Source organism: Salmo trutta, chromosome 4 (assembly GCF_901001165.1).
Source record: "Salmo trutta chromosome 4, fSalTru1.1, whole genome shotgun sequence".
In the NCBI taxonomy this organism is placed as follows: Eukaryota; Metazoa; Chordata; class Actinopteri; order Salmoniformes; family Salmonidae; genus Salmo; species Salmo trutta.
The window spans coordinates 14,653,745-14,667,955 of record NC_042960.1 but is presented as its reverse complement, the minus strand read 5'-3'; the positions used below and the strand labels follow the sequence as shown (position 1 = coordinate 14,667,955).

General features: G+C 40.9%; 2 protein-coding genes across 2 annotated transcripts in view; one reads left to right on the top strand and one right to left on the bottom strand.

Annotated features, from left to right (window-relative positions):
- The window catches only part of LOC115191875 (P2X purinoceptor 3), a 7,741-nt gene extending 3,598 nt beyond the window's left edge, over positions 1 to 4,143 (top strand). The window contains exons 8-12 of the mRNA XM_029749857.1: positions 1,066 to 1,202; positions 2,286 to 2,379; positions 2,759 to 2,824; positions 3,143 to 3,220; positions 3,640 to 4,143. Coding sequence (XP_029605717.1) covers positions 1,066 to 1,202; positions 2,286 to 2,379; positions 2,759 to 2,824; positions 3,143 to 3,220; positions 3,640 to 3,762 — 498 coding nt within the window. The 3' untranslated portion in view covers positions 3,763 to 4,143. The remainder of the gene's footprint in view (positions 1 to 1,065; positions 1,203 to 2,285; positions 2,380 to 2,758; positions 2,825 to 3,142; positions 3,221 to 3,639) is intronic.
- An 87-nt stretch (positions 4,144 to 4,230) lies between these two features.
- LOC115191874 (lectin) lies at positions 4,231 to 14,211 on the bottom strand. Its single transcript, XM_029749856.1, has 6 exons — positions 13,968 to 14,211; positions 13,322 to 13,423; positions 10,738 to 10,889; positions 6,755 to 6,895; positions 4,955 to 5,069; positions 4,231 to 4,693 (listed from the first exon to the last, which is right to left on the bottom strand). Exons 2-6 carry the CDS (start codon positions 13,395 to 13,397, stop codon positions 4,620 to 4,622), a joined length of 558 nt encoding a protein of 185 aa, XP_029605716.1. The 5' UTR covers positions 13,398 to 13,423; positions 13,968 to 14,211; the 3' UTR covers positions 4,231 to 4,619.

Genomic DNA, 14,211 nt, shown 5'->3' with positions numbered 1-14,211 from the left:
AGAATAAGAAAGCAATATATTCCATAATACACTAGAACACAGCAAAACATGAACAACAAGAGTCTAAACATAGCTGAGGGCAATTGAGCAAAATGTCCACTAGATGACAGCAAATGGACCCATCACAACCCTACAGGAAGGGTGAGAAATCCATATCTTCATTTAAACCCGGGTATTTAGTGGCCTGTAGTTTGTAAATCCCAAAACTTTCCCTTTGGTTTAACTGTTTTAGACGGTCCTCTTTTCTAATAGAGGCCGGGATATGATCAATACCCATAGCTTGTAGGGAGGCAGGGTTGCCATGGTGTAAGGACGTGTAGTGCCTTGCCATGGTTTAGTCGTCATTGCCTACCCGTATGGCGTACTTGTGTTCCGCTAGGCGGTTACATTCACCCCCCTTTTGACCTCCTCCTTTTCCACAGCAACCAATGATCCGGGTCAACAGCATCAATGTAACAGTTTAGCTTCCGTCCATCTCCTCGCCCCTACCTGGGCTCGAACCAGGGACCCTCTGCACACAGACAACAGTCACCCTCGAAGCATCGTTACCCATCGCGCCACAAAAGCCATGGCCCTTTCAAAGCAAGGGGAACAACTACTTCAGGTCTCAGAGCGAGTGACGTAATCCGATTGAAACGCTATTGGCGCGCACCATCCGCTAACTAGCTAGCCATTTCACATCGGTTACACTAGTATATTAACTTGTCATATTTCTATCATAGGAGGTTGGTGGCACCTTAATTGGGGAGAACAGGCTGGTGTTAATAACTGTAGCAGAATGAGTGTAATGGTATCAAATACATCAAACACGTTTCCAGGTGTTTGATTCCATTTCAGTTGCTCCGTTCCGGCCATTTTTAGCAGCCTACTGTCATCTCTATCCACAGTTCTTTCCATCCATACTAGTCTTTTATATACTCACATATTATGCTCTCTTTCTCCCTTTTTCCTCCTCTTTGGCTATATTCACACCTTTCCCTTTAGGCTACATTCATATGTGTCTTTTTCCCACTCTCACAAAGTAGCAAAGAGATTTTCTAAATGTATGTCAACCGATTCCTACAGGGAGGGGTGATAGGTATAAAGATCGGCTGGATGTGTGACCTAGACAAGTCAGAGGATGAGTGTAACCCCTCCTATTCCTTCACCCGGCTGGACGCCATGTCGGAGAAGAACAGCGTCTCCCCCGGGTACAACTTCAGGTAGCCATGACCTCTGACCTCTGGCCTTTAGAGAGTGAGCCCCATAGAGATGCATAAAGATCTCTCGATGGATATAACCCGTTTTTTGCATGGACACTGCCATTGAGGACTTCCACCATTTTAAAGTAGTCAAATGGGTGGGGATTCCTATGGGTTGGGAGCAATTAGTCAATGATCAGAGCATTGTCTTCTTCTTCAAATTGAGGTGCCTATGGTTAGTAAATGGCTTTAAGCTAGATCAGTGATTGTCAACCTTTTTTTGTATAAAAAAAAGAATAATTAGGTGACACACCTAAAATATCCCTATTAATTGATTTAGTGTAAATGACCTCCGTCTTATCTGTGCCAAACTGCAAATAATCTATTTCTGTGACAAACATTTTTATAGAGTTTCATAGTTCCTTATTCATGATGATACATTTTTCTGATACCCCTTTAAGTACTACTTAAGTCGTTTTTTGGGTTATCTGTACTCTACTTTACTATTTCTGACTACTTTTACTTTTACTGCACTACACTGTACATTCCTAAAGAAAATTATGCACTTTTTACTCAATACATTTTCCCTGACAACCAAAAGTACTCATTGCATTTTGAATGCTTAGCAGGACAGGAAAATGGTCTAATTCACACACATATCAAGAGAACATCCCTGGTCATCCCTACTGCCTCTGATCTGGAGGACTCACTAAACACATGCTTCGTTTGTAAATTATGTCTGAGTGTTGGAGCGTGCCCCTGGGTATCCATCAATTCAAAAAACAAGAAAATGGTGCCGTCTGGTTTGCTTAATATAACTAATTTGAAATGATTTGTACTTTTACTTTTGATACTTGAGTATATTTAAAACCAAATACTTTTATACTTTTACTCAAGTAGGATTTTACTGGGTGACTTTCACTTTTACTTGAGTCATTTTCTATCAAGGTATCTTTACAGTTACTCAAGTATGACAATGGGGTACTTTTTCCACCACTGTGTATCTGTATGGTGAACCCTTGACCTTGAGTAGAGGCGTGTCCCCCTGGTACAACCCATGTGCATTGCTCATGTCCTTACTCTCTGTCCATGTTGTGCTGATAGGTATGCTAAGTACTACAAAATGGACAACGGGACAGATTACCGTACTCTGCTCAAGGCCTATGCCATCAGGTTTGATGTGCTGGTCAATGGTAATGTGAGTGTTTTTAATGCTGTGTGTGTGTGTTTCTGTGTGATGGGGGATGATTAGAGGGTAGGAGGAAGTGTGTGTTTGTATGTGTATGTACCTGTGTGTGTGAGCACACGTGTGTCTGTGTGAGAACATGTATGTCTGTGGTGTGCATGAGTCTAATTGCCTATGTGGGTCCATGACTATTCTACATGTATGTGTTATTTAGATGAGGGGGTGGGGGGTCGTGTGTGTGTGTGTGTGTGTGTGTGTGTGTGTGTGTGTGTGTGTGTGTGTGTGTGTGTGTGTGTGTGTGTGTGTGTGTGTGTGTGTGTGTGGTTGGTTGTGCGTGCGTGCGTGCGCACGTGTGTTTACTTCTGTAAAGTACTTGACTTGTTTCTTACAGGCAGGGAAGTTTAACATGATCCCGACTCTGATCAACATGGTAGCTGCCTTTACGTCAGTTGGAGTGGTGAGCCCTTCTTTTCAGTCACTACTTTCTATCCACAAAGTATCCACACCGTCTGTAGGCTAGTTTTAAATTAAAACACATCTTCTTCCATCCTTCAGTCTCTTAACTTTGTAATAATATTATCCACAGAGTCTCTATAGGCTAGTTTGAAAATGTCTTTGTGCCATGTGTGTCTCTGTCTCCCCAACTGAAGTTATTTCCGTGGAGAGTAGTTCTTCTCTTATTTCCTCCTCTCTTCTCTTCTCCCCTCTCCTCATTTCTTCAATTCCATTCTATTCTACAACCTTGTTTTCTTTCTCTGCCTTGGATTGGTCGCAGGGCACCGTGCTTTGTGACATCATACTCTTGAACTTCCTGAAGGGAGCAGAGCAATACAAGGCCAAGAAGTTTGAGGAGGTAAAGTTTGAGGCGAGACACCAACCCTGCTTACTGTGATATAGATATTTCTCTTAATAACCAGTGTCAGCCTTTGCAGGCCTGGATCCGCGTCTCAGAGTAGGAGTGCTGATCTAGGATCAGTTCACCCCTGTCCCATGATCTTATTCATTGTGATCTAAAAGGCCAAACTGATTCTAAATCAGTAAGCCTACTCTGAGAAGTTGATACATACGGCCCAGAGGAATAGTTGAAACTAAGGGTCAAATCCTAACTTCCACTTAAATCATGCATTGATATCAACTGGAGACTAACTGAAAATTTGACCTAAGTGGAAAATAGGAGTCGCCTGACTGTGATGTGCTCCTGATGTTCTTCAAGTGTATAAAATTCCATAAAGTAATTTTCTCTCTCCCCCCAATCTACCATTACTCCATTAGGTATCAGACACGCAGATCGAGAACTCCTTATCCAGCAATGGGCTGTATCGGAGTAGGGAGTTCATTGGAGTAGAGAAGCAGTCAAACGACTCAGGGGCCTTTTCCATTGGGCAATACGGCTAACGGACAGCCAATGGAATGGAGTGTTTCAGGGGGAAAGGGGTGGGTGGTGGCAATTTGGGAAGTTTGCTGCAAATGTTGGTTTAGGGTGATATTGCCCATAGACCCTAATCTTGTAGCAGTTTAACATTTTCCCCACTAAAGGTTATGGTTAGGATTGGGGAAAGGGAAGCTGATCCTAGATCTGTACCTAGGGGAGACTTCACACCGGGTAGAGAATGCATGTATAAATAGCAACGTAATAATCCTAATATTTCACATGAACCTGTAATTTACCTGTAACATTTTCATAGTGGAGGTTGTATGTGTAATCCTTAACTCTACATGGACTATTGTATTTGAACTCCTACCTCTACAAAGTATTAAAGTCTACCCACTACTTAAATAAAAGTATGTGACTTCAATTTTGATTCTGGTTCGATTCTGCCAGAAACTCAAATCCTGCTAGGAACAGACAAACAAAAACTCTAGTTGTTTACTTGCTTAACACTCTTTATTTATATATATTTTTTAAATGCATTTTTCAGTTTGCTAAAAGCAGGCACATCTCTATGTGGTTTGGTTTCACCGTGGGAGATCTGTGGGTTGGGATCATTGGGGAAAGGAGCAGGGTGAGTCCAAAATGACACCCTATCCTTTATAGTACACTACTTTGACCAGAGTGCCCATGGGGCTCTGGTCAAAAGTAGTGCACTCTATAGGGATCAGGGTGTCATTTCCGTCACATCCCAAAAGGGAGGAGCAGGGGACTGGGTTGGTGTTACACAGACAGACACACAGTCTATACTAACATACCACTGAGAAAGCACGCCCAATACATTGCTGCTTCATACTAAGTATGTGAGCGTGGATATTCGTCCTCAAACTCTGTTCTTGAAGGAGCACACGTAGCTCTTCTTGGTGAAACACGTGTGGTCGTTCCATTTCCCAATTTCTAGGAGATAGAGAACAAATATACAGAGAGACAGACAGACAGACAAACAGAAGTTCAAATGTGAGTTCAAAATACCATCTCTTCCCACCACCTTCCAAGAAATGTTTCTTTCACGTTTTTGTCATTTTAGCTGTTAGCCAGTGCATTCAACTAAGGTAGGTGAAAACAAAAACATATCACAGCCATTGCAAGTAAAAACCATCCATCCATCCCTCTCTCCTTCCCATCACTCCTCCCTCCATCCCTCTGTCCATCTCTTACTGCTCCAGTTCATCTCCACACAGTCCTCGTGGCTCGACCAGCGGGAGATGGGCTCCCCAGGGGTCCACGCATCAAAGTTCCAGCTGGAGCCGTCGGTCCACACAAACTTACCAGACTGAGAGAAGGAGGGAGAGAGAGAAAGGTGGATAGAGGAAGAGAGAGGGGAGTGATAGAAAGACCGGTGGTGATAAAAAAATGTACAGTGCATTTGGAAAGTATTCAGACTGCTTCACTTTTTCCATTTTTTGTTACGTTACAGCCTTATTCTAAAATGGATTAAATAAAACATGTTCCTCATCAATCTACATACACTACCCTAAAAAACTGTTTTTTGTACATTTTGCAAATGTATTAAAAATAAAAAACAGAAATACCTTATTTACATAAATATTCAGACCCTTTGCTAGGAGACTCGAAATTTGAGCTCTGGTGCATCCTGTTTACATTGATCATCCTTGAGATGCTTTTACAACTTGATTGGAGTCCACCTGTGGTAAAATCAATTGATTGGACATGATTTGGAAAGGCACACACCTATCTATATAAGTTCCCACATGAGGTCGAAGGAATTGTCCATAGAGCTCCGAGACAGGATTGTGTCGAGGCACAGATCTGGGAAAGGGTACCAAAAAGTATTTGCAACATTGAAGGTCCTCAAGAACACAGTGGCCTCCATTATTCTTCAATGGAAGAAGTTTGGAAGCACCAAGTCTCTTCCTAGAGCTGGCCACCTGGTCAAACTGAGCAATAGGGGGAGAAGGGCCTTGGTCAGGGAGGTGACCAAGAACCCGATGGTCACTCTGACAGAGCTCCAGAATTCCTCTGTGGAGATGGGAGAACCTTCCAGAAGGACAACCATCTCTGCAGCACTCAACCAATCAGGCCTTTATGGTAGAGTGACCAGACGGAAGCAACTCCTCAGTAAAAGGCACATGACAGCCCGCTTGGAGTTTGCCAAAAGGCACCTAAAGGACTCTCAGACCATGAGAAACAAGATTATCTGGTCTGATGAAACCAAGATTGAACTCTTTGACCTGAATGCAAAGCATCACACCTGGCCAATACCATCCTTACGGTGAAGCATGGTGGTGGCAGCATCATGCTGTGGGGATGTTTTTCAGCAGCAGGGACTGGGGGACTAGTTAGGATCGAGGGAAATATGAACGGAGCAAAGTTCAGAGAGATCCTTGATAAAAACCAGTCTCTGAATGTCCTTGAGTGGCCGAGCCAGAGCCAGCACTTGAACCCGATCGAACATCTTTGGAGAGACCTGAAAATAGCTGTGTAGCGACGCTACCCCTCCAACCTGACAGAGCCTGAGAGGATCTCCAGAGAAGAATGGGAGAAACTCCCCAAATACAGGTGTGCCAAGCTTGTAGCGTCATACCCAAGAAGACTTGAGGCTGTAATCACTGCCAACGGTGCTTCAACAAAGTGCTGAGTAAAGGGTTTGAATACTTACGTAAATGTGATATTTCAGTTTTTTGCAAAAATGTCTAAAAACCTGTTTTTGTCATTATGGGGTAGTGTGTAGATTGATGAGGGGGAAAAAACAATTGAATCCACTTTTGAATACAGCTGTAATGTAACAAAATGTGTAAAAAGTCAAGTGGTCTGAATACTGTAAATGTAGATATTACGACAGTCATATGTTCAATGTTAAATGTTGTGCTGCAAAGCTTCTCTCTTTCCCCTTCTACCGAACATGTCACTCTTTCCTCCCACATGAATTTACCTCCCTCCACCCACTATCCGCCCTGTCTTAATCACTCCTTCCATCCATCACTCTTCCTCTCCTACCTGGAAGAGTTCGAAGCCTCCCAGCCAGATGCGAGGGCTTTTGGCGTTGTTCTTCATCACCACGCAAAGCAGGTTGTCGTTGGCTTGACTGTTATGCACCGACACCAGGTGGCCACCGGGGGCAGCAGACCTGCACTGTGTCTAAGAAGGATGAGAGAGAAGAGGAGAAATAGGTGGTGGGAAGAGAAAGAGTGAATTAGTGAGAGAGAAAGAGAGAGTGGGAGGAAGGAGAGAGAGAGCGAGTAAGCAGGTGCTGACGTAGTGGTTTGGAGCCCAAGGCCACTTTGGAGCCAGTCAGAGGCCACTCTTATGCGCATGCACCATTTTCTTTTCATGGGTAATTAACTATAAAAATGCATTACCTTTTAATGTGCCAAGAACACAACCAGTCATGATGTTTTATCTGATTGTTAAACAAATCACTTCAAAAAGAAGGTTGCCTTTGCAAGTTTATCCCAAATAATTCCAGCATCTGAGCTGTGCACCTGCCAAATTTCCTTCAATTCTCAAGTGGCTGAAACTATCTCACCGGAGAAAGCATCCAAGCAAGCGAAACAAGCGGACTCTAATTATGTGACTTGTTAAGCCACCCCTTCCCGTTCTTATCCCGGTAATGGGATTGCTTGACAAGATACATGGCGCGAAATTCAAAACAGCAAAAATCGAATAATTTCAATTTCTCAAACAATCAACTATTTTACACCATTTGAAAGATAAACATCTCCTTAATCCAACCACATTGTCCGATTTCAAAGAGGCTTTATGGCGAAAGCAAAAACTTAGATTATGTTAGGAGAGTACATAGACAAAAAAATACACACAGCCATTTAATGCAAGGACAGGCGTCACCAAAAGCAGAAAACCAGCTAAAATTATGGACTTACCTTTGACAATCTTCATCAGATGACACTCCTAGGACATTATGTTAGACAATACATGCATTTTTTGTTCTATCGAGTTCATATTTATATCCAAAAACAGCATTTTACATCGGCGCGTGACGTTCAGAAAATGTATCTCCCCCAAAACTGCCGGTGAATTTACAAAAATACTCATTATAAACGTTGATAAAATATTAAACTGTTATTCAAAGAATTATAGATTAACATCTCCTGAATGCAAACGCATTGACAGATTTCAAAATAACTTTACTGGGAAAGCACACTTTGCAACAATCTGAGTACTGCGCTCAGAAAAATACACTAGGCAATACATATAGCCGACATTTTGGAGTCATCTAAATGCATAACTAACATTAGAAATATTCACTTACCTTTAATAATCTTCATCAGAAGGCACTTCCTGGATTCCCAGGTCCACAAAAAATGTTGTTTTGTTCGATAAAGTTCATAATTTATGTCCAAATAACTCCATGTTGTTAGCGCGTTCAGTAAGCTACTCAAAATGTAGGACGCGCGTGGAAAATGTGACGACGAAAAGTAAAAAGAATTATCTATTTACGTTCGTGCAAACATGTCAAACGTTGTATAGCATCAATCTTTAGGGCCATTTTAACGTGAAACTTCAGTAATATTTAAACCGGACCATTCCTGTGTCTTGAAAAACGTTTTGGAACAGAGCTTCCTCTCTCGTGAATGTGCGCCAATGAAGTGATGTCCTTCCCTGGGTGACCAACTTCCCAGCCTTCTCATTCCCTCTCTGTTCATCATAGACGCCTCAAACAACTTTCTAAAGACTGTTGACATCTAGTGAAAGCATTAGGAAGTGCAAAATGAATCCTTAGTCACTGTGTGTTCCATTGGCAATGACTTGAAAAAACTACAGGCACAATATTTTCATTTCCTGCTTGTATTTTCCTCAGGTTTTTGCCTGCCATATGAGTTCTGTTATACTTACAGACACCATTCAAACAGTTTTAGAAACTTCTGAGTGTTTTCTATCCAAATCTTCTAATATGCATATTCTAGTTTCTGGGCCAGAGTAGTAACCTGTTCAAATTTGGGTATGTTTTTCATCCGGCCGTGAAAATACTGCCCCCTAGCCCCAACAGGTTTTAACTCCTGAACTTATTTAGGCTTGCCATAACAAAGGGGTTGTATACTTATTGACTCAAGACATTTCAGCTTTTCATTTTGTCTTAATTTGAAACATTTTGAAAATCGTACTTCCACTTTGACATTATGAGGTGTGCAGGCCAGTGACCTCAAAAAAATGTAAATTAATACATTTTAAATTCAGGCTGTAACACAACAAAATATGGAAAAAGTCAAGGGGTGTGAATACTTTCTGAAGACACTGTATTTGTGAACAGCCATCCACAACAACCACAGTGTAAGGCTAAATGAGAGAGCAGCAGTGTGATTCACAACAATGTGCTATTTAGATATCAATAATAAGTGATATCCGTATCACTGCTGTCTTTCTTACCTCCGAGCATTTATTCAAGTTGGATCATCTTTGGATGCCAACAGCAGTCACACCATTGGAAGACATACTATACCTTGGACAGTAGCCTATAAAAGCCTATTCCTGCTCTTTTCCCACAATCCATCAAACGCATTTGGTGTGTCATCATCGTGGTCTCTGACTTGTGGTCAGACTCGCTCAGGTAGAACAAACGTAAACTTTCTTCAATGCTGATTTGAATGTCAATTTTTTTTCACAAACATCCTTTCTGAATTTAAGAAGTAATCCTAGAAGTAATCATCTAGTTTTTCAAAAGTATCTGTAATCTGATTACAATATTTTAGCTGGTAACGTAACAGATTACAGTTACTGTTTTTTTGTAATTTGTTACTCCACAACCCTGGAGGTCGTGACAGCGACGTGATTTGGACGTATGACAATGTGAGATTACTACTAAACTAACATATGGAATTGTTTTAAGATGGTCATACCAAGGATCATTTAGATATTTGATTTAGAATTTTAGGACCCCTGTAGGTATAATTTTTGGGTTGTTGTTATAATTTGATGAAACATTGCATTTGGCCTTACTGCTATTAGCCAATAGAAATGCATTGAATAACACATTCATACATGGAAAAACAGATAGTCAACATTAAATGAAAAGGAAGATCTGAGAGATATAGGACTAAGAAAGCTAAGGAAAAAATGCTAATCATTTTTACCGTGTTACCGAGTCCCGTGACACTTGTGGGGGGAAGTACAGTAGAGAAAACGAAACACCATCGTGTTCGTGACTGTTTTATGTTTCCATAGAGGGGTCATATACATTTTCTAGGCCAAACCGTGAGGACGCTACAGACGTTTTTGTGAGAAGACCGATTTTCGAGATGTCTCCTGTAGCTTTACCTCAGCCACCTTCCACCGCCGGTGCAGAAGGACGACATCAGCGGATGAGGTGGATTGAGACAAAGGCCATGCAAAAACACACAAATCTCTAGTTTAAACACATTTTGATGGGGATTTTTTTTATTTACTTTACTTTTTTTATTTATTATGCCTCAAACAAAGCATGGGGGGGCCTCAGCGGAGGTCCCGTGTGGCTCAGTTGGTAGAGCATGGTGTTTGCAACGCCAGGGTTGTGGGTTCGATTCCCACGGGGGACCAGTACGGAGAAAAAAATGTATGAAATGTATGCATTCACTACTGTAAGTCGCTCTGGATAAGAGCGTCTGCTAAATGACAAAAATGTAAATGTATGTATTTTTATTTTTATTATGCCCAGGTCATGAGGCTTCTTGATTTTTATTTTATTTATTTTATTTAACCTTTATTTAACTAGGCAAGTCAGTTAAGAACAAATTCTTATTTACAATGACGGCCTACAAATGATGTGAGGCCTGAGGCAATTGCCTCTTCTGCCTAATGGTAAGTCCGCCAGTGTGAGAAAGATGAATACATTAGAAGAGACCTCTAATTAAGACAATGGATTTAACCTTCACTTCACTGTATTGCCATTGTATTGGAATGGACAGGCTGACTGACTCCAGGTAGAGCAATAACATGCTTTGATCATGTTATAATGTCATTCTCCTGTTATATAGAATGTTGTTTACCTCCGCTTCGGTGAAGTTGAGAGCAGCCTTGTAGTACTTGATGCAGTAGGAGCCCAGCCTGTACCAGTCTTCATAATTCTTCAGGTCACAGGCTTTGGGCATGTCACACGCTGCAGTCTCCTCCTGGAAATACACTCGAGCATCATCGCCACCTAGGGGACAATGATGGAATAACTACTCTCCTGGGGCCTTATATACTTAGAAAACAGCCACAAGCTGAACATTCCTATGACACTCACAGGCTGCTAACAGAACTCTCCCATTCCATAATTCACTAAACTGATCAATGCGCACACCATATAGCCCAGGGGCCTAAGAAATGCCTACCTAAGACCTCTTATTTAAAACCTCTTATGGCTAGGGGGCAGTATTTTCACGGCTGGATAAAAAACGTACCCGATTTAATCTGATTATTAGTCCTGCCCAGAAACTAGAATATGCATATAATTATTAACTTTGGAGAGAAAACACTCCAAAGTTTCTAAAACTGTTTGAATGGTGTCTGTGAGTATAACAGAACTCCTATGGCAGGCAAAAACCTGAGAAGGTTCTGTTCAGGAAGTACCCTGTCTGACCATTTATTTGCTTTCTTTGACATCTCTTCCAAAAACTAAGGATCTCTGCTGTTACGTGACACTTCCCACGGCTCCAATGGGCTCTCAGAGCCCGGGAAAAACAGGAATGACGTAATTCAAAGCCCTGGCTGAAACAAAGGAGAGCAAAAGCTAAGTGGTCTCTCAGTGGGGAAATGCTTACGCTCGCGACCCGCCCCGCCCCCGGCTTTCAGTTTTTCCCTCAGTTTACAGTCATGCAGATTCCCGGTCGGAATATTATCGCTTTTCTACGAGATAAATTGCATAAAAATTGGTTTTAAACAGCGGTTGACATGCTTCGAAGTACGGTAATGGAATATTTAGAATTTTTTTGTCACATTCTGCGCCATGCGCACGACCGTGATTTAGCATTGGGATAGTGTCTAGAACGCAAGAACAAAACGTCATTGATGGAACATAACGATGGATTATTTGGGACCAAACCTACATTTGTTATTGAAGTAGAAGTCCTGGGAGTGCATTCTGACGAAGAACAAGAAAGGTAAGACCATTTTTCTTATAGGAAATGTGATTTTGGTGAAGGCTAAACTGGTTGGGTGTCTAAATAGCTAGCCCTGTGATGCCGGGCTATGTACTTAGAATATTGCAAAATGTGCTTCATCCGAAAAGCTATTTTAAAATTGGACATATCGAGTGCATAGAGGAGTTCTGTATCTATAATTCTTAAAATAATTGTTATGCTTTTTGTGAACGTTTATCGTGAGTAATTTAGTAAATTCACCGGAAGTGTTCGTGGGAATGCTAGTTCTGAACGTCACATGCTAATGTAAAAAGCTGGTTTTTGATATAAATATGAACTTGATTGAACAGACATGCATGTATTGTATAACATAATGTCCTAGGTGTGTCATCTGATGAAGATCATAAAAGGTTAGTGCTGCATTTAGCTGTGGTTTTGTTTTTTGTGACATTATATGCTAGCTTGAAAAATGGGTGTCTGATTATTTCTGGCTGGGTACTCTGCTGACATAATCTAATGTTTGCTTTCGCTGTAAAGCCTTTTTGAAATCGGACAGTGTGGTTAGATAAAGGCGAGTCTTGTCTTTAAATAGCTGTAAAATAGTCATATGTTTGAAAAGTGGAAATTTTCGGATTTTAGAGGAGTTTGTATTTCGCGCCCCGCCCATCATTGGATATTGGAGCAGACGTTCCGCTAGCGGAACATCTAGATGTAAGAGGTTTTAACCAGGCAAATCAGTTAAAAACAAATTCTCATTTACAATGACGGCCTAGGAACAGTGTGGTTAACTGCCTTGTTCAGGGGCAGATCAACAGATTTTTACCTTGTCAGCTCAGGCATGCGTTCTAGCAACCTTTCGGTTACTGGCCCAACTCTCTAACCACTAGGCTACCTGCCGCCCCAATATTGTCATTCTACTATTATTGTTTAGTATATATTGCATATTTTAACATTGTATTATATTAAAAGTATTGTGTTAGTTTAGGGTTTTACTATTTGATCATAATCTATCATTGTAAATGGGTGTGCAATTCAGTCTATGACTGCTAATAAGCAATAACATCTACTGCAAAAAAAAATACTGTAAGTGACTACATTTGTGTAAAGAATGCATCTCATTTTCATTTGGACATGAAAGAGGAAAGCACATTTTCAGCTTTAAAACAGATTCTTTTTTAGAATGTGTGGTCAATAATCATCCTAAAAAATTGAAATAAAACTTTCAGCACTATCATCAAAACCAAGGGTGCAACTTTCACTGGGGATGGGGGGGACTGCATTTTTGTCCCCCCCAGTTTTATAATTGGAATGTGATACAAAATGAGGCAACGGTTTGCTTTAGGACCATGCGGACGCCTCCGAGCTGTCGGGTAGGCTGTTTGGAGTGTTTATCTGACTGGATTGAAAAAAATAATAATAATAAAAAATAAAAAGTCATGTCTCCCCACTTCTAAAATCAAAATTGTGCCCCTGATCAAAACACATACTGTAATCAATGCAACTCTCTTACCGGTACGTCTGTGGAATGTCAAAGCCATTTTTGTCCCAAGTAGTGACATCATCACAATCAGGCTGACAAACTTCATCTTGGCTTCCTCTGATTCTGCGTTTCCTAAAAACAAACAACTCAATCAGTAACAGTTTCCTTTAAATAAATGCATTTACAAATAATTTGATTGTATTAACCTTTATTTCACCAGGTAAATTATCTGAGAGCATAGTCTATAGCACTATGCTATGAATGACATTAAAACAAATCTCTTGTTCTCAAATTGACTGTGGCTGGCGATTTATAAATACCGAGCCCTGACGGATTATTCATTTGAGTGGCTCCGCGCGCTAACCGATTGTAAGTGCCACAGCCTCTGGAACAATCGGCAGTCCCATTTGACAACAAAAGACTTGCTTGCCCCGGTCAATTTGACAACAAGAGTTTGTTGCCCAATAAGAAGGATGCACCATTAGAATGCAATTTTGTGTGCCCCAATAAATAAATAAATATTGTGAAACACTATCATTCCACTATTACCGTAGATGTATTAAAGACATTTTCTGAAATAACAATGCAACAATAATACATATAGCTCCTTTTAAAAAATGAACGCAAAGCAAAAAAAAGGAACATTTGCACAATGTAATCTGAAAAATGACCTTACCAGAGTGTGGACTAGGTTGCTTCTCTGTCTTTCTCTCTCCCGCTCTCTCTCTCTCTCATTTGGTACTCCCTTCTTTTTATAGCAAATGTAATCTCACCTCCTCCCTGTAATTCTCACCCCGTCCTTACAGATACCATAATGTCTTTATCATTATCATCATTATCAAGTTCTAATAAATTGTTTGATAAACTGATGGATGGATGGATGGATTCATTGATTGATTAATGAATTGTGGCATATTTTT